At 39.1% G+C, this 20,917-nt stretch overlaps 1 protein-coding gene across 2 annotated transcripts in view; it reads left to right on the top strand.

The window, feature by feature from the left end:
• esrp1 (epithelial splicing regulatory protein 1) overlaps positions 1-18,834 on the top strand; it is a 72,692-nt gene extending 53,858 nt beyond the window's left edge. For both annotated transcript variants that reach the window (XM_028817638.2, XM_028817639.2), the window contains exons 14-15: positions 3,244-3,394; positions 16,836-18,834. In XM_028817638.2, coding sequence (XP_028673471.1) covers positions 3,244-3,394; positions 16,836-16,985 — 301 coding nt within the window. In that variant the 3' untranslated portion in view covers positions 16,986-18,834. The remainder of the gene's footprint in view (positions 1-3,243; positions 3,395-16,835) is intronic.
• The last annotated feature ends 2,083 nt before the right edge of the window (positions 18,835-20,917 follow it).

Raw genomic sequence — 20,917 nt, 5'->3', positions numbered from 1 at the left:
TTTGCAGACTAACAGTGGTGGGCCTCGTCAGCAACGATGATGACTCAGCCTACAGGGAGGAAGTGAACCAAATCATTGTCTGGTGTGACAACAACAACCTGTCACTGAATATCAACAAGATGAAGGAGATCATTGTTGACTTCAGGAAGAAATACATGGCACATACTCCACTTATAATCCATGGCATCACTGTGGAGTTAGAAAGAAACACCAGGTTCCTGGGGGTGTACATCATGGATGACCTGACATGGAATACAAACACCACGTCACTTGTCAAAGCACAGCAGCGCCTTCACTTTCTGTGGCAGATAAGGGGAGTAAACCTGTCCCCTCCTGTCCTCACAACATTCTACAGAGGCACTATCAAGAGCATCTTGACCAGCAGCCTCACAGTGAGCTATGGCAGCCACACTGCGTTGGATCAGTAGTCCCTCCAGAGAGTGTTGAAGAGAGAGAGAGAGGTTTGGAGCATGTGCTTATACAGCACATTGCCGCACCCACCACATGACAAACCAACTCAAGATCCCAGATTAGGACCCGAGTGCAGCCAGGCAATCTGTGACACCTCAGCACCACACTAGTTCAGAAGGAATGGAACAGTGTGAGGTTTTTTTATGTTGTCTGGAGTGCCAATTCTGCCACCAACCCCCAGGTTTTTCCCTGCAGGTTGGAGGGCCTAAATACGTCATACCCAAGGTGATGGCAGAAGAAATCATCAGAACCACCCTCCTGTCTATACATGAGCTGTACTCGTCATGCTGCCTTAGGAGAGCTACTGAGATAGTCAGAGACACCACCCACCCAGCCCATGAGCTGTTCCAACTTTTGCCTCTGGCAAATGCTACCACAGTATGTGGTGCAAGACTGCCAGACTCTGTAGGAGCTTCTTCCCACTGGCTATCAGACGATTCAACTCCCACTAACAATAACCAACACGCTGACCTACTGGGACTGTTACATTTCTGAACACACACAGACTGTTTGAACACATATAATCAGAATCTCACATCTCCTAAAATGGTGTTATGTCTGTGCATTATGGTAATGTTTTTCGTCACTTGAACAATTTACAACTATTCACCAGTTTATCTATTGGATTATACATATATTCCGTCTGTTTATACTATCACATCTATCTGTTGTTGTATAACGTGCAGTTGTCTTCATGTTTGTGTTGATACATTGAGCCTAGAGAAACACAATTTCATTCAGCACTCCTTGTTGTATGGTTTGAATGACAATAAAGTAAATCCAATCCAGAGTGAAAAGTCAATCAAAGAATAACACTCACTGGAGATAACTGAGAGGCTGATGTGGGTAGAAGGAAATGGAAGCAGCCATTTGAGAGGCAACAGTGTTTGTAGTCTGGGAATTATCAATAGCATCAAGAGCCAAGTTCATGTCATCATAAATTACATTTCCTAATGAATAAGAAAGCTTATGTTGAACAGGTTACAGCAGTAAAGGTTTGCAGCCCCACCTCACAAGGTCATTTCATTTCTGGAAACATTACCTTGCTAGCATGAGTAGCCAGTTTGGAAAAATCTGGGAAAAACAAGCACCTTGTGCATGGGAAAGGCACAATATAAATAAAATGGATTATTATTATTATTATAGTTACTAGTACTAAAAAAAAGATAGTTTGTAAATTCTTCTGGCATTCTGCAGAAGACCTGTCCTGTCCCTGATACTTTTACACTCATGACTCAGACATGCCCATATATTGTATAAACACTTGGTAACAGACAGATATTAAACAAACCAGAGCATGTCCTGGCAGCACTGGAAGCATATCACAAGCCAGCTTTGAATGGCATGCCAGTCCCTTGCAGGGCATACTCACTCATAAAGGGACAATCAACCCTTATTTGTTTAAAATGTGAGAGGAAATGAAGTTACTAGGACAAAATCCACACAAAAAAGAAACAACTTGAGTGTTTCTGCGTGTTTTGGATGCCCACTCTTTCATCTGAATTCGGGTTACTTCAGTTCAGATCTGAGCCATAATGTGTTAGCATAGTGGCCTTTAGTGGCCATCTGGTCATAGCATGCACAGTTTCATAGCAGGAATTAACACAGAGAAGACCAGACCAAGCTTTACCAAGAAAGTCATGTGGCCCAGCTTTATTTTCTTGTTATCATCCTTTGGACCACATGTGAAATGACATGATTTTAAAAAAATTACTACTCACTGTTTTTCTTATGTTTCTGTAAACTCTTGAAATACTCCTGTTCTCTATCCACTCTTATCTTTGACAGTTTTCAAATTTTAGATTTGGGCTATAAGTTTGGGTGAGGCCAAGGGTGAGCTCTACCATGTACTGGTGGATGTCAAGGGCCGTTTCCTTCCTTGTGAGCATTTCGATTGGGATAACCACTGCAACCCTGACTCGGATCAAGCAAATCTGAGAATGTTATTTTCATTTATTACATTACCAGTAATGGCGCACTGCACAATAATGTGCAGCTCTTCTTTTCTCCACCCTAGTGGCCCGCTTCTCCTCTTCTTTTGTTGTCATCTTTGCACGTTAAAACTGATTAATTCAGTGTTTGTGTTAGAATTACTTAGTACATTTTCTTTAATTTTTCACCTAAGCTGTCACTTAAGTCATCAATCTGCCTTAAGAATGATTTAAGATATGAAGAGGTGGTGGAAATGATGATGAAGGTGGTTGGGAATGAGAGTGGCACCCATACACATGCACCGCACGGCTGCCCTGCTGGCCACTGGCGACAGTTGATTCTACAATAAAATCAAAATTAAAAGAGAAATAACCTTGTAGGTCAATCATCACCCTGAAAGTGGACACTAGAGGTCATTTAGTATATGTGCACCAAATATCAGATCAATAGGTCAAACAGTTTGCAAGCTACAGGTGATTTAAAATCCTGGACAGACAAACGAACAGCCACGGTAGCGTATTATACCCATTGGGATTAATAAAGTATCTATCTATCTATCTATCTATCTATCTATCTATCTATCTATCTATCTATCTATCTATCTATCTATCTATACAGATGATATTAAGAACAATAAAATAAAATATAAAGTGAAGGTTCTTTGAAATTGCCTTTTTTAGTTGCACAATAACTAACCTTTGATGCAATAAATGAAGTCATTTTCTTTATTTAGAAGATAACAAAGTAAAGCAACTGACTGAGCTGTGAGTTTAGTTTTATGCTAAATTATTTAAAGGTTTGCTTCCTTTAGGAGTTAACCTGTCAATATTTCTTTTGCAGTCCTCCTGGCTCCCCAACCAGCCTGAACTACTTCCCCTCTGCAGCAGCTGCCCCAACTGTTGCCCCTCAGCCCGGGGCGATGATTAGAATGCAGAGCCTGGCTTATGGAGCTGGCGTCAAAGACATTCTTAATTTATTCCATGGATACCAGGTTTGTCATCTTGCACTTAATGTATTACTAATGTACAGTATTACTAATGTATGTACGTGCAACTGGGTGAAATCTTTAATTGAAAGTGGGCTGTGAGGGGTTCATGTATTGAATGCAGAGATAAGATTTTTTTCATAAACATTTGCGCTCATCAAGTTTGCTGCCATTAGATAGATAGATAGATAGATATGAAAGGCACTATATAATAGATAGATAGATAGATAGATACTTTATTAATCCCAAGGGGAAATTCACAATTAAATTACACTGGAACCAAAGTCAATACAGTTTTGGAGTCGTCCTGTTACACATGTTGGAATTCAAAATTGCTTTCTCATGTTGTGAATATAGTGGAAAAGTTTAGAATGAGTGTTTGTTTCTTTTTTAGTTTGTATACAAAGGAACACTACTTTTATTATTTTGTTTTTCTTTTGGGCATCAATTGGATAGTCAGGCCATAAATGAAAAGTGTATATCAAAATTTAAAGACTGCTCTTGTTTAACCTTTCTTTGCAAAGTGAATAGTGTTGGCATGGGCGGCACGGTGGCGCAGTGGGTAGCGCTGCTGCCTCGCAGTTGGGAGACCTGAGGACCTGGGTTCGCTTCCCGGGTCCTCCCTGCGTGGAGTTTGCATGTTCTCCCCGTGTCTGCGTGGGTTTCCTCCGGGCGCTCCGGTTTCCTCCCACAGTCCACAAACATGCAGGTTAGGTGGATTGGCGATTCTAAATTGGCCCTAGTGTGTGCTTGGTGTGTGTGGGTGTGTTTGTGTGTGTCCTGCGGTGGGTTGGCACCCTGCCCGGGATTGGTTCCTGCCTTGTGCCCTGTGTTGGCTGGGATTGGCTCCAGCAGACCCCCGTGACCCTGTGTTCGGATTCAGCGGGTTGGAAAATGGATGGATGGATAGTGTTGGCATACACTGTGTGGCTTTGTGGATGTTATCGATTAAAAAGACTATTCAAGATCAGAAAGGACAGTCAGAAATTGCAACAAGTGATCTTTGGCAGGAAAAAGTAGTCGGCACATTATGCTCAAAAAGGAAAAGAGAGAGAAAGAAAAAAAAACAAACATAACAGGTTTTCCTTCTTTTTCCAGTTTCCTTACACTTTGCTTCATGTGGGTGAGGTTCATACACCTTCGTAGTCTGACTTGCATGAACAAGAGTTTGTGTTACAGCATGGAACTGCTCTGACTGGTTAACCCTTTACTGTACATCTAACAATCACACTGTATACTTAAAAGCCAGATTCGCTTTTTCTGATCTTTTGTAACTGTCTACTCTATTACAAGATAGAGCTGTGTAGTGCTTGGATGACTGGACCTTAAAGCACAAGGTTGCTGGTTTCCATTGCTACTTTTTATTGATTGTATAAAAATTGTAAAATTTGTAAAACTGTATGATTTTGTAGGTCACTTTGAGGGGAAAGAAATTAGCCACACAAACAATGACAAATATATCTACTCTCTATATATAAAATCCTAAGCCTAAAAGTGCAACGATTTTGTGCAACAATTTTATGTGACGTTTTTTGTCATGCTTTAAATCAGGCTTATTTTAAAACCTACATATATATATGTTTGGTATCATTCTTTTCAGAATTTTTCGAACTTTAATGTGATGTTGTTAGATTTTCAGATACTTATTCCGTTTTTAAATTATAAACTAGAAAATATGAAGAACTCATGTCCCACGAGACAAGACTTTGTGCCAAGAGATTTAACCACGCCCAGGGCCGGAAATAAAAGACAAAGAGTAGGACTGCTGCTGTATAGAATTTTAAATGTTCGAAGCGCAGCGTGAGATGCAGATCACGAAGCATGGCAGCAGCAGCAGCAAGCCAGCAGCTGATCAAACAAAGAGGAGGTAAAAAAAACTGTATTTGTTTCCCCTTGTATCACTGTTTAAGAGGGGGTTTCGGAGGAGCGACTGCGTCTCCTTGGGGTGCATTCAGCCCCACTCTTCATAACGCGAGCAGCAAAGTGGCACGTAGCACTGGTTGGGGGATTGGCGAGCAAAGCAAACCCCCTAGTCTTATGTATAAATGTCTACTCGTGGAAGTGCGTGTGTCTGTCCGTCCCAGAAGTGAGAGGTGGAGTCGGGCTAAGGGCTCCACCTCTGAGGATATAAAAGTGAGGCCAGCACGTCGGCAAAATGAAACCTCCTAGGAGAGAGATGCCCAGAGTAGTTCCTTTCAATTACCTGACACCTATCTATCTATCTATCTATCTATCTATCTATCTATCTATCTATCTATCTATCTATCTATCTATCTATCTATCTATCTATCTATCTATCTATCTATCTATCTATCTATCTATCTATCTATCTATCTATCTATCTATCTCTACATTTCAATTTTTTTTTCTGATGATTTCAATAGTTTCTAGGACCCTGTGCTTTTTACAGCACAGGCTTACACAGCTAGTATATATTGTTTATTAAAAGCTTTCATTCTCCTCACACCAACATTAGGTGTTTTCACATTTTGCTGTGCTACAATATGAGCTATTCAATATGGGTATGCAGTGGCTAGCAGAGTGCAAAAAACAAAATTAATTGAATTATCTTAACCAACGGTAAACTGTACCAAGGAAACAATATAATAAAGTGAGAAGGATGGCGTTGACATTTTTCATACCAGTACAGTACGCTCTAGTGTTTTAATAAGGCTACTCTCAGAATTTGTGTTAATTACGATTCCCACATTCTGTGCAAACTTACATCATACTATGCACCAGAATTTGGACTTGTACATACACATTACCAGTCTTGGACTCTAAAGAATAAGTCTGTGTACAGGACTGTCATCCTAAACACAGCTTGTGAAGAGAAGAAGGGTAAGGTTGATCCACACGGCACATTTCAATGCCTGCCTCCGTCTTCCTCAGGCTAGTGAATCTTTTCAAATTTACTTCTCCTGGGGCCTCATGTATAACGCCGTGCGTAGAACTCACACTATAACATGGCGTAAGCACAAAAGCGGGATTGTGCGTACGCACAGAAAAATCCAGATGCAGGAATCTGTGCGCACGCATACTTTCACGTTCTTCCACTACATAAATCCTGATCAGCGTGAAAAGTAACGCACGTGCACGCGCCTTCTGTCCCGCCCCAACTCCTCCCAGAATTACGCCTCTTTGAATATGCAAATCAATATAAATAGCCTTCTGTGAAAAGACAATGGGAAAAGCACAGGAGAAAATATAAGAATTTCAGCGAATACCAAGTGGAGGCAAAGGAAAAACGTACTATTTGTTGGTTTAAACAGTGGTATAATCAACAAAAGAAAGTTGATCGAGTGACAGAGTGTCGGAAAAACTCGAAAGATCAAATTCACAAAGTTGCACAGTGCCTGAAATAAAAAAAGAAATCACATATCAAAGTCGCCGTGAAAAGGCGAGTTGTAGCCCACCGTCTGAGTGTCATATGAAAGCGTATTAGGGTACAAACAAAAAACATAGGCACACAGTGGGAAAAAAGCACGAAATGTCAACTTTAATCTCGAAATTTCTTAAAATCGTTTATTTTACTAGTTTCTCAAGTAGTATGTTAAATGCTTTGTTCTGTGTTTGATCTTCTATGTGCTCTATGTGTGTGAATCACTATGTGCTTCCGTTCTTTCTCTTTCTCCGACAGGACACAGAATGCATTACATTCATGATATTACAGCTCACTGAATAATTAAAATACTGAGATGTATACGTGATATCATTTTCATGATGATAGGAATGAAAGCATGTTATTAAACATGGGAACACGGTGCCGCAGTGATTGTTCATATCTCACGGAAGAGGCTTGCTGCACCATGTGTGACCTTCGATGAAAAAATTTATTACAGAAGTACTGTCTCTTTCAAACGTACTAACCTCCAATTCCTGTCCATACTTTTCTTTCTCCAATCGCCACACAATCAGCTCTGTAATAGACGTGAAGCCATTTGTAAGCTTAGAACGCCGATTCTTCAAAACTTTTAAGGAACATTGAAATATCTTCGTAGTACATGTTTAATTATTCTATTCGTCTATCCTTCCAGTGTCGCGTCAGCACCAGCAAGAATACAGCGCAAGGCAGGAGCTATCCTTGAACTAGCTAGCGCTGCGGCACCGTGTCCTCACATGTTTAATTATTAGCAATACAGATTATTTAAATGAAGTTAAAGTTTTATCTGTATACTATAAGCAACATATTTTGCTGCATTTCATCTTAAAAATGATATTGTCATCATACGTGTGAATTTCCCATTGGGATTAATAAAGTATCTATCTATCTATCTATCTATCTATCTATCTATCTATCTATCTATCTATCTATCTATCTATCTATCTATCTATCTATCTATCTATCTATCTATCTACGCGCTTTATAAAGTAGCGCAGGTTGTGCAATATTATAACTGTAGTGCAAGTTTACAGTGAGGTGATTGAGTGCGTTTATAGTTCGTGGGATGAAACTGTTTCTGACACGCGAGGTCCGTACAGGAAAGGGTTTGACGCTTTTTGCCGTGGTTGAGGTAGTGTGTACTTGAAACTGTATACCGATAATTCTCTTTCCGATCATCTGCTGCTGTGATTCACACTCAGATACAGTGATATAAATACTCCGAGTGGTGCAGTGAGAGTAATATGGAAAAAGATGATCCGCAGTGGCAACCCTTAACGGGAACAGCAAAAAGAAGAACAAGATGCAGTGAGCGTAACAACGCTAAAGCAGTTCTGGTATTTGGAATACTATGGCTATTCCCTGGCCCATTATACTGCTACAGGTTAATTACAATCAGATGTATTACACTAATAAACAATATGCAGTTAATTTCAGTGTATTTATAAAGCCGCGTCAGGAATGTGGAGCTAAGAAAGAAAGGATGAGCACACAGGAACAGTAGTTTGACCATTCTGTGGACCATTATATTGTTACAGGTTAATTACAATCAGATGCATTAAATTTATGAACGATATACGGTTAATTTCAGTGTATTTGATAAAGCCGCCGCCGTGGATGTGGATCTAAGAAAGGGTAACCACACAGGAACAGTAGCACTGCTTTGACGCTGGGTGCCGCCAGTCTGCAAAACCGGGCGGATAAATTGCGTACGCCAAGGAATGAGTTACCGTGGAAATGTGCGTGGCTTTACGCCAAGTTTAGGTTTTATACATCGCGATTTGAGCGTGGAAAGGTTCGTACGCAACATTTCTGTGCGTACGCACCGTTTATACATGAGGCCCCTGGAGTTTAGCAAGGACTCTGTGTTTCACATCTATTCTGTTCAATGGGGCTGCGCCTCAATTCAAAATTTCATGCAAACCTCTTTATTCTTTTCACTTTGTAAGTTCTGCTTTTCAGAGTTATTGACATCGTAAACAAAAAAGTAGGTTTCATTGAAAGGTTTTAGATGATTAAAAAAAAGAACAAATTGTGTTTATCTCTTTCAAACAGCAAAACTTGTTTTGAAAGGGATGTTTACATTTTTTCATACTGTATGAGGTTTCATTACAAATCTACTATACCTAAGGGTTATTTGTTTACAGGCTGTCCAGGTACTATGTGGAAAGCAAACCAAGAACCGGTTTTGTAACATACTATATTTGTATAAAATGCTGTCTTAGTACACGTATTCTGAATAAGGAGCAGTACTATATGACATTGCGTAGTGCTGATCTCTCATAGTTCCAGGCCTATGACTCTGAATACTAGTCCAGTCATCTGTTGGTGTGGAGTATATTTGGTCACCTTTATTTAAATACTCAGTTGAACCCCTCATCTGAAACAAATGCACATCAGGTTTAGTTAGCTACACCAAATGAACTGGTACACTGCAATGACACTTCATACAGAGCTGGTTTTGATACTTCCTGGATGGCATTTACCTCTCTGTGACACAAAAAATAAATAAATAAAAAAACAACAGGATAGATGGACATTATGAATGAGGCCAACTTCAATTAATAAAGCATCATTGCTTTTACAAAATAACACTCTGGTGTATGTAAATTTTAAAGTATAGTAAGTGTTGCTGAGCAATGAATAAAGTTAATGAATGAATAAGTGAATCATTGCTGTACTGTAACATTAAAAATACCCATCCATCCATCCATTATCCAACCCGCTGAATCCAAACACAGGGTCACGGGGGTCTGCTGGAGCCAATCCCAGCCAACACAGGGCACAAGGCAGGAACCAATCCTGGGCAGGGTGCCAACCCACCGCAGGACACACACAAACACACCAAGCACACACTAGGGCCAATTTAGAATCGCCAATCCACCTCACCTGCATGTCTTTGGACTGTGGGAGGAAACCGGAGCGCCAGGAGGAAACCCACGCAGACACGGGGAGAACATGCAAACTCCACACAGGGAGGACCCGGGAAGCGAACCCGGGTCTCCTAACTGCGAGGCAGCAGCGCTACCACTGCGCCACCGTGCTGCCCACATTAAAAATATTTATAAAATATTTGTTCAGACTCATTAGATAGATCCTGAGGGTGTGTGGTTTCAGTCCCACGAGTATAACTTAATGCTGACTCTTTCTTGGTTTCTTTTTGTTTTCTTCTGCTTTCCATTGTTCTGTCCCTCTTACCTCAATAACACGTGGAATAACATGCTCAGAGGTCACATTCCTGCTTTAACCTGCTTGTTTTAGCCAGCAACATCATAACTTGCAGATTCACTATTTATATCTCCAGTCATAGTACTTACACTTTTTGTTCTTTTTACAATAATTCATCCATCCATCCATCCATCCATTTTCCAACCTGCTGAATCCGAACACAGGGTCACGGGGGTCTGCTGGAGCCAATCCCAGCCAACACAGGGCGCAAGGCAGGAACCAATCCCGGGCAGGGTGCCAACCCACCGCAGGACACACACAAACACACCCACACACTACTCAAAGCGCTATACACAGTGAGTGGGGAGCTACTTCATCCACCTGGATGATGCGACAGTAGTCATTTTGCGTCTGTACACTCACCACACATTAGGTGATAGTTAGTCATGGGGTGAGAGCTAATTAGCCAATCAGAGACAGGGGATGATTAGAAGGCCAGAATGACCAGGCTGTGGTGGACAATGTATCCTCGACATCGGGATGCACCCTACTCTTTATGAAGGATGCCCAGGGATCTTTTATGACTACAGAGAGTCAGGACCTTGGTTTTACGTCTCATCTGAAGGATAGCACAATTTTTACAGCACAATGTCCCCATCACTGCATTGGGGTATTGGGATCCACATACAGACCACGGGGTAGGCGCCCCTTGCTGGCCTCACCAACACCTCTTCCAGTAGCAACCTAAGCTTTTTCCTGGTTGGTGTCCCATCCCAGTACTGGGCGGGCCTGAACATGCTTAGCTTCAGGGGTCATGACCTGTTCTGAAGTGCATGTGGTATGGCTGCTGGCACAAATATTGAGTTGCAACAAAATTGCCCATAAAGCATGCTTAGAGCTGCTTTCTTATCTCTTGACCCAATGATTCCTTGATATTTATAACCTCACTATATTCTAAATGTCTTGCTTTGTTCTTTGAGGTGCTGTATTGTCCTCTTATGCTTGTTTAGCTTGCTTGTTGAAGCACTCCATCTTTTGACAAATAACCACCATCTTTGGAAAAATATACCCTGTTACTAAATTAGCAATGTTCCATCATCAGATCTACCGTATATACTCACGTTTAAGTTCTGCCGCGTATAAGTCGGGGCTTGATTTTACCATATAATTTCTGGTATTTTATAACGTCGGTCATATAAGTCAAATGTGGGAAACTCATGCTATTGGTCCAAGAGATTATGATATGCTAACGGCCACTTGAGAGAGTAATCATGGAGTACACTGTCTTTTTTTCTATGCATCCTGCCTACATGACCACACAGTAATACCCGAGCAACATTTGCACTGTTTTGTGTTTTTTTTTATCTCACATCCTCATACACCTTTATCGTAAGAGCATCCCTTATCTACGATGGAGCGTTCAATCAGAAGAAAATATGAAGCTGGTTTTAAATTAAAAGTCATTGAAATGGCGAAAGAAATTGGTAACTGCGCTGCTGCAACAAAATTAGATGTGTCTGAGAAACTGGTGCGAGATTGGAGGAAGCAAGAAGATGTAAAAAAAAAAATTAAATGTCGTTATTTTGAACGGGCGTATAAGTTGTGGTCTGATTTTATGATCGATTTTTCGGGTTTCAAGACCTGACTTATACCCGAGTATATATGGTATTTGAAACTACACTGCAAAAGGTTATCATCCTATCTATTGTCCAGAGAGTTCCAAGAAGTCCAAAAACATATAATGTTAGCCTATAAGTAAATTATGGGGTTCAGAGAGAATATCCTAAAATATCTACTTTGGGAATGGTGGTTAGAGCAGCCATTGCACAATAGATTTTCTGGTTTTGCAGGTGCAAATAATAATCTGGTCTATAAAAGAGGAGTTAGTTTGTATCTGCGTCTGCATGCTTATCATTGCTTAAATATTTTTAAAAATATTTAGAAATGTGAAGAGGGTATCTTTCCAGTTAGGCCCGGAAAGAAATCACACACACACACACACAAACACATCTTATGATTTCACGGTCAGATAAATGACTCAATTCATTTAAATAATCAACTTTCTGCTTTTATCAGCAACATACTCACAGTGTTAAGGTTGTATGTGGTGAAAAATGAAACCAGCTAGAAGCAAGGTAAGGTGAATCAGATAACTGTTAACCTGATTAACAATGCTGCAGAGATCTCCAGGGTCTTTAATTTGGGATTATTCCTAGTCAGGAATGTCAGCAGCCTTGGTCCCATTAAAATTGTTATTTGAACCGAAATAAAATCCAAGTCACAAAGCAAAACACAAGTCAAAAATGATTTTCTTACCCTAATTGTTGTTTGATCACTGGATGTTGTTTCATTTGCATGGTGCTGCTGTGTGCGCTACATTGCCTGGCAATGGTGTAGGAAATGCATATGGTGTGAGAAGAGGAGTTAATTGATTGATGTCAGGCCCCATCCACACAAATGTTTTTTCATTTAAAAATGGATACATTTGTCTACATTTTTGTCTTTTGTCCACACTATCCTATCGTTTTCGGCCCCTGAAAATGAAGACTTTTAAAAATGCTTTCCAAAGCCGTATTTTTTCGAAAACATAGTGTCAGCATTTCAGTGTGGGCAGCATTAATGCAGATCTCCGAAAACAATACTCTAATCATACTCCACGTTGGTTTGTGCTTATTTCTTGGATGTTCCCTGATTGGATCCTGCTCCTTACAACCTCTTATTCCCAGATTGGTCTTTCTACACAGATAAAAAAAAAATTTAAAATATACTGGGCAAAAACGTGTTGCTTTCCATGGTGTTGTGTTGTTTACCTGTACTCATCGAAATCACATTTTGTAACAGTTTGAATGCCGCATGTTACTTACTAGTTGCTATAGTTATGTGATAAATCCTGTGGCTGGCGGTATTACCGTTGCAGTGAAAAATTCAGAGCTGTGAAAATAAATTTGTAAGTAACTCAGTTGGCAGCCTCTAATCAACGCTTATTACTTAATCTGTTCAGTAAGGAGAAGCGCATTCCACTGCAAAATTAATCAACAGGCACTTAACGTAGTTAATGGGTTTATAATTCAGTCGAACTAGCAATGTAATAGGACTGAGAGAGACACAAAAACACAATGCAGTAAAATGTAAAGTAATGGCAAAAGTGCGACATGCATTCTTTCTCCGATGTAGGACCCTCGTCATCATCTGAGTTCATTTCTGTTATAGAATGTTTTTATTTGAAAACAGCAGTGTCAGATTGGGGGGAGCGTGAACGTGACTGGAAAAAAAAAAAAACAAAGCTAACCTTTACAAGTACCATAAATTTACTCCGGCTGTTACAGACTCAAATCAAATGTATGTTTTTATTCTAAAATAGAATAAGAGCAGCTCACTTCTCAAAACAGAGTTGTCTGGGGGACAAACCCGTGAACTTTTGATTACCAGTCAGCAGTTCTTACTGCTGCACCACCAAAGCAGTCGTATTCAAGGTGTGTCAATGTCGCACCCTAACACTGGTTCTTTTGCTGCAGTTAAATTCCTGAATAAAAGCGCACTTCTTTTGTTATATTTGTACCTTTTATGAAAGTGTTTATTTGATATTTGGACTTCAAGCTTGACACATTATCCACTTCATGTCTACATGAATTGTAATTGTAATTGTCAATTATTACTAACACATGAAAAATATTTCTGTTTTAACAATGTGTTTACATAGATTGTTGTAGACATGGAATACAAATGAAACGCATGTGTTCCAAATAACGATATAGTATTTATACACCTGTAAGCAACTGACACTCAGGTAAACAGACGTGAGCTGAGAAAACTTTGTGCAGCGGTGAGGGGATGTGATAGCAGGATGCTTGCTGCTTATCGACACATTTACAAGACAAAAGACGCTGACGGAGAGGTGTGAAGGGATTTAAGGTGGGCCAGAATTAGTTTTTTCGTAGGCTTTGGTAATTCTAGTGTTAGAATTTATCTCTTTTTCTCTGCTGAGAATGACGCACTATCAGAGTCCTGTGTCTGCTGATAGTTTTGAAGGCATATAAGGCACACAGGGATCTGATTTTCATGGGGCTTTGAATTTTTCACTACACAGTGCCTTCAGGGAGTTTGCTGCAGATGCATGCACGACATGTTTTGTAGCAAAAACATTTTAAGTTTATTGATGGTTTTTTGTTAGTTCTTTTTGCTAACACAAAATGGCTTTTTGGTAACATATTTACTTTCAGTGCTTTCAGCGAGAGAGACAGTAGAGAGTGGTGCAGATGAACCAAACTCCACTCACTGGAATGGCTTCTGGTCATACTATTCACGATATCACTCTTCATTTATTTCCTAGCTCTTGTGACAATTGCTTATTGAACAAATAATACTTGTTCTTTTTTGGTACTGTTTTGGTACTTTATTGCTCATTTCCACAGTCTAGTCTTGACTGATGAAAGACTGGGTTTTAAAACAAACAAAATTGTGCTCCACTTTGTTTCATTAAGAATATGGCAGTATTTTTTTTAACAAAGTGTGGTTTTGCAAACCGCTTGACTACAGAACAGTTTCTCTTATAGGCCTGTGCTAATAAAGAATGAAACTCACAATCTTCTGTGTGCCATCTTCACTCTGTGCTGAATATTTGTACATACTATACATAATGCTAACAACAGAAAACTGCGCAGATATTGTATTGTGGACTCTGACTGATTTTAATGCCATACTTACAGTATGTATTTCAAATGTGCTGTTCAAATGTACTGTTCTATAGACAATCTTCCATGGTGTTACATTTGAAAATAAACTAATTAATATATTTTATATCTTATTTTGCCACTTTAGCAAGGAAGAAAATTCCTGACGAGTGATGATTGTTTTGCTGATAATATAGAAATACAGTAATCCCTCCTCCATCGCGGGGGTTGCGTTCCAGAGCCACCAGCGAAATAAGAAAATCCGCGAAGTAGAAACCATATGGTTATTTTTATATATTTTAAGCCCTTATAAACTCTCCCACACTATTATAAACATTTCACGCACAGTTATACAGCATAAACCCTTTATATTCTCTTAGATATTAGGTAAGATTCGTTGAAATTATGTATGTAAACACAGTTTACATACAGTAAAACCTAAATATTATTTTAAAGATATCGAGCGTCTCCGATATCAATACGTTACAGCCATTACAACAGACAGGCCACCAGCAATAAATACGTACAATACAAGAAAAATTGTATACAGTAAAATGTGTGTACAGCGACACTAAACTATGTACATGTAATAAGTACTGTACGTAAATAATTAATTATGGTTACTCACCAACAATGACACGACGACTTGTCCGATAACGATGAGTTTAATTTTACTGCACAACAAAGGATAGCGTTACAGCTCTTCTAAAGGAGCCTCTTCAGGCGACTGTTTAGCACCGCCGTTGTTCTTCTTCCAGCACTCTTCAATCCAAATCCCTAAAGCAGATTCCATCCAGACTACTGCCTTATCACGTCCACTTGCAACTCGTTTTGCGCCCTGGTTAAAGGACACTGCGGCCGTAGATCTTATATGCTTTTCCTCCTTTTTAAATAAAAAGAATCGTGGACTCATTGATGCTGTAATTGTGTCCTGCAGCAGTGTAGCTGTTCCCTTCCTTCAACATATCCAAAACTTTTACCTTTTCTGCAATCCTGAAGCATTAGCGGTAACGTGCATTAATTCTGAATGAGTGAGATTATACTTCCTGGTTAATGCACGCTCCGTGAGCCAATCAACAGCACACAGGAACTTAACCACGTGCTCTGATTGGGTAGCTTCTTAGCCATCCGCCAATAGCATCCCTTGTTTGAATTCAAATGCGTCCCTTGTTTCAATTCAAATGGGCAAATCAACTGAGGAAGCACACGTACTGTAGACCGCAGACATCCGCGAAGCAGTGAAAAATCCGCGATATATATTCACATATGCTTACATTTAAAATCCGCGATGGAGTGAAGCCGCGAAAGACGAAGCGCGATATAGCGAGGGATCACTGTATCCCTTTATTTTGAAGGAGATGAAGGATAGCAGCTAGGGCATAGACTAAGCACGTTTGTCAGTTCCATCCAAAATTCTGATTACCACCACAGTCCAGATGCAGGCTGATGACCAAATTCTAGGTGTTTTCCATAAATGTAGTTATTCTAAAAGGGCCGTGACTAGTACAGCAATTAACTGAAATATAAATAATACAAATTATAGAAGTACTAATTGCCATTTTTGCTAATTTAATATTCTTAATTTCACTCAAGAACTTAAGTAAAAAATATAGCTCTTGTAAATATTGTCATATGTACCCATTTCCATTTGGTATTTGATATCCATTTGCTGTTTGTTAAATAACTGAGCATCTGAGAATATTGTTAGTTCACTGGCAGATGTCAGTCTTTCATTGAGAACTTATTTGGACTGGCAGCCATTAGGTAGAGGGAGGCCTTGCGGACAGGAGTTGGTGTTTTCTGGTTTGTAATCTTCAGTTACACTGACTTTAAACAACAAGTTCAACAAAATCCAAGATGGCCAATATTAAACCATATATGTGACATTAACATATACAACAGAGTCATTTGCTCAATCTAGTTATTCTATCATTATGTTTTGATAAATAATTGAATGTATTAAAAAATCTGTGATTCTGAGATACTGCAGTTAGGTTCATTTTCAAGGTTCAGCTCCTTGAACAGAGTAGCCATTTTATATTTCTTGATGTTAACTGTGGATTGATCTGCTAATTTGGGTTTATATTCCTACAGATGGTGATGGGGGTAGAACTTAAAACCTCCTTATGCTTGGAGTTGGCCTGGAGACAATTTGATTTTGTCTGTTTCTCACATTTTATGTGGCTTGGAACTGACTTGTTTTATTTTAACTGATTTCTTTATTCAGATTCCTCCTGAGTCCTTAATGACGACTAGTAATTGTTATGGTCAGTCCGGCAGTGACGCTTTAGTGACGGTGCCAACCCTGCAGTCTGTGAAGCAAGACATAAACCATCACTGCCTAGGGAGTCATTTTCTGGACCTTCAGCTGCTTTAGAGGGAAGGCATTACTCTGATTGTCGTAGGTATTATTTGACAAAGCGTATTAAATAATACCAAAATAAATTTTGAAACACTTCAATTTTGTTTTTAATTGTTTTATACTTTTTTAAAACTTTTACATATCTTATGAAAGACCCTATGTTTGTCTATAAAGTGAAAAAATAAGTTAATTATATGTATGAAAAGCCAAATAGTAGCTGACTCTGAATTGCACAATGTTACTTTAAAGCAATACTCTAAATCTGTTATTATGCTGTAATACTTTGAACATGTACAATGCATAATGTCTGTTACTGTGATTTGCATTTGTATTTCTAACTCTTTGTTGTAAACTTGTATTTGTATATTGCAATGCAAACCAAATGTCTCAAACAGCAATCATTACTTGAGTTATAGTGCCAACGATGGCATGTTTGTCTTCCTTTATCTACATTCTCAGTAGCAAAGTTACTGATTCACTATTAGTCATTTTTTATTTTGCAAAGAAAAATATTTGTTCAGGCATTCTTAGGAGAGCTGAGGATGACTGAGTGTTACTACACATTAAAGACAGCAGGTTGCCCTAAAACACCATAACCAATACCTGCATGACTATGGACTCTCATTTTCTTCTTTAGTAAATTCTGCCATTCATTCGCTGCCCTATTATTTCAATACTCACTTTTTACTGGAAGGTTAGTTTGATTAAATTTTCAAACTATAATAGTTGTTACGTTTCCCTATGTGTATGCTGTTAATAATAATATATGGAAAAGAATAAAATCTTAAATTACTGTGTCTTGACAAAACATTAGAAATGATCCAGGTTAGTCTGTACAGAGAATTCATGTTTTAATGTTGCAATTGCTTTCCAACTCTCTTACATTTAATTTGCAGAATTCATTACTTTTTGTACCAGTATACAATATGTAAATTATTGCATGATGAAGTAACAAATCTTCCTATAAACAGTTTACTTTTTCTATTCCTACTCCAGTCATTTTAAGTAGTTATTCCGCTGGTCAGAACTAACAGACAATACTTTTATCCTTTTGTATGTTGCCAAATATTACCAAGCCTTATGCAATATTATAGTCAATTAAAAAAATTAAAATCACTGTTTCACTTAACAGGAATGTCATATTTCAAATATAATTTTGAAGAATATTATATTGTTACTAATATATAATATAAATATGCAGAAGCTGGAGTATTCGGCATACTACTTTAAAAACAACTGTTACTTGTTACTGATTTGTGAAACTGTAAGGTCAATAATCACATGCATGTTAACAGAAGTATTGATGATACTTTTGCTATTTTTTTTTTTATTATTATTATTTTTCATATTTTTTTTTCTTTGGCCCAACTAACACAGTATTCAGGAACTTAAACAGAGATATCTTAAGATACCATTGTTCTCCAGTTAAACTGCCACATAATGCTGCATGATGTTTTTATTTTTGTTTAATTTCTCAAAAATCCAATGAATGGAATACACATCAGTTCATATACAAGCCAGCAGGATAGTGACACTGAAGCAGTGTTAACTCTTTAAGAAAGTGTTGTTAAAATACTCCAATAAAAACATTAAAAAAAATACATCACGATTGCTGATATCAAGTATGTCTGCAAACAATTTTGAATGCAGCTTGGAAAATGTCACATTTGAATGATTCAGAAAAGAGGAATGTCCATGAAGTGGACCTTTGGTATGTTTTGCAAGTCTGCTTAGATAATAATAATATGAAAGGAAAGGATTTGACCAGAACTAAGTTTGTGTGTACTTCAGTTTGGCTACATGGAAGTGAAACGGACAAAATTCTTGTTACCCAACTGATAAATAAAACACTTTTTAAAATGCATTGGTACCCTTCTTATTTTGTAAGTAAAACTGGAAATAAGGTTTTATTCATACTGTAGGGTCATTGGAAACGGTGGTATTACATAGAACAAGGCCAAGAGATGAGGATCTCTGCCCGCTAGTAAGAGCAGATAAGGACCACTAGAAGGTGATAGGCCCTGTAATAATCCTCCAAAAGCACCCCAGAAAGTGAGCAGAAGGTTGTGACACCAGCATCCAAGGTCTCTTAAGGGCAGATAATCCTGAACAAATTAATGGTGTCTTTCCTTCACCGAAACAGAGAGAGAGAGAAACTGAAGACATTGAGGACTGCCAGAGGCCAATAAAATTTTTAAAAAGCCAAGTGCTAACAAGTCCCGCTTGAAAATCTTTGATTGTACTGTTCAATACAGAATGCAGGTATAGCTGAAGATACCTTGCAGGTGGGACCCTGGAGATTATAGGATTTCACTGACTCTGAGGGTGACTTTCAAGCTGCACCAAACAGCCTCAATGTCCAGTCACTATTCAAGGTGGTGCACTCCAGAAAGTACATGGGGGTCCACATCACAGACTGGCTGGACTGGTCTTGTAATACATTGGAGCCATATAAGAAGAACCAAGGATCTTTCATTGTCATTCCAATATCGATATGCAGAAACAAAATTCTGTACTGACGTCCCGGCAATTAAACAGTCCCGATGATAACACCATAAAAAAAAAGAAAGGGCAGAGATGACTCATTTTCTTAGGAGACTGCATTCATTTAATGTGGCAAGTGACATCCTTCATGTCTTCCAAAACTCTGTGCTGTGGTGTTCTGAGCTGGTAACATCAATTCAAGGGATGCCCACTAAATTAACGAAATAATTAAAAAGGCAGGATCAATTATTTGACACACTCTGGACCCCCTGGAGGTTGTAGCAAATAAGAGAATCACAACAAAACTGAATGTCGTTAGGAACAATGCTGCACATCCTCTCTCTGACTCACTAACACTGAGACCTTTCAGCCAATGAATTATTCAGCAGAAGTGTGTCAAGAAACGCTACTGGGGCTCCTTAATATCAACTTGTAATGTCTCCCTGTGACTGTGACAGCAAAGTCAAGTTTTCTTTCTTTTTTTTTACTCATTCTGGTGTGTGTTCAGACCAAAGTTTGTGTGTGTGTGTGTGTGTGCATTATATTTATTTCTCTATCTGTCTATTCATGTATTTATTTAGAAACCTCCCCGGTAGTAGCCCCTTAGAATAAACCTTAAAGGAAGCCAGTAAAACATTTCAGAGCTGAGTTAAGAACAGGTCACTAGAAAGAAAGAAGTTAGAGGTGTGAGACAGAAAAATCGGAGTGGGGGAATGATGTGTGGTGGTTTTGGGTAATGAGAAAGTCAAGAAGCCAATTTAACGTGCTGACAGAGACCGGAACCTCTGAATGTAAGCTTTTTCATTTTTCATGCATTCATCATGACTTTTTCTTGTGTTTATTCCTTCCTGGTGTATGTCCTTTAATACTTTAGATAGATAGATAGATAGATAGATAGATAGATAGATAGATAGATAGATAGATAGATAGATAGATAGATAGATAGATAGATAGATAGATAGATAGTGTGAAGGATTGTTGGCTTTCTACTCCGGCCCTCACCCCCAGGCCGCCAGGAGGAGCTCTCCCAGCAGCGTGGACATGCCCCGAGTTCCAGCAGGGCCTCATGGACTATGTAGTTTTTATACACAGCCCTGCTGGATACCTTGGGGGCCACCAGGTGTCGCTGTAGGGGGGCTCGTAGGCTCGCATGTGCCCTATAACCCGGGAGTACGTCACGGTCACGTGACAGGAAGAAACGATGTGCTCCCGGGTTGAAGAAAAGGACTGTTTACCCTGACCCGGAAGGGAAAAGGAACTGTGGACTGTTGAATGGGAACACCTCCGGGTCAGGGTGTATAAAAGGACTCTGGGAAGCCCAGTACACTGAGCTGAGCTGGGAGGAAGGGTGGCAAAGTGTCTGGGCAAGGAGGATTGGTTTATTGACAATTATTGTGTTTATGAGTGTGGTGTGGAGAGTGCTTTGTGCATGGTATTTTTATAAAATAAAGAATATTTATACT

This window comes from Erpetoichthys calabaricus, chromosome 13 (assembly GCF_900747795.2).
Source record: "Erpetoichthys calabaricus chromosome 13, fErpCal1.3, whole genome shotgun sequence".
Classification (NCBI taxonomy): Eukaryota; Metazoa; Chordata; class Cladistia; order Polypteriformes; family Polypteridae; genus Erpetoichthys; species Erpetoichthys calabaricus.
This window is presented reverse-complemented; position numbering and strand designations above follow the sequence as displayed.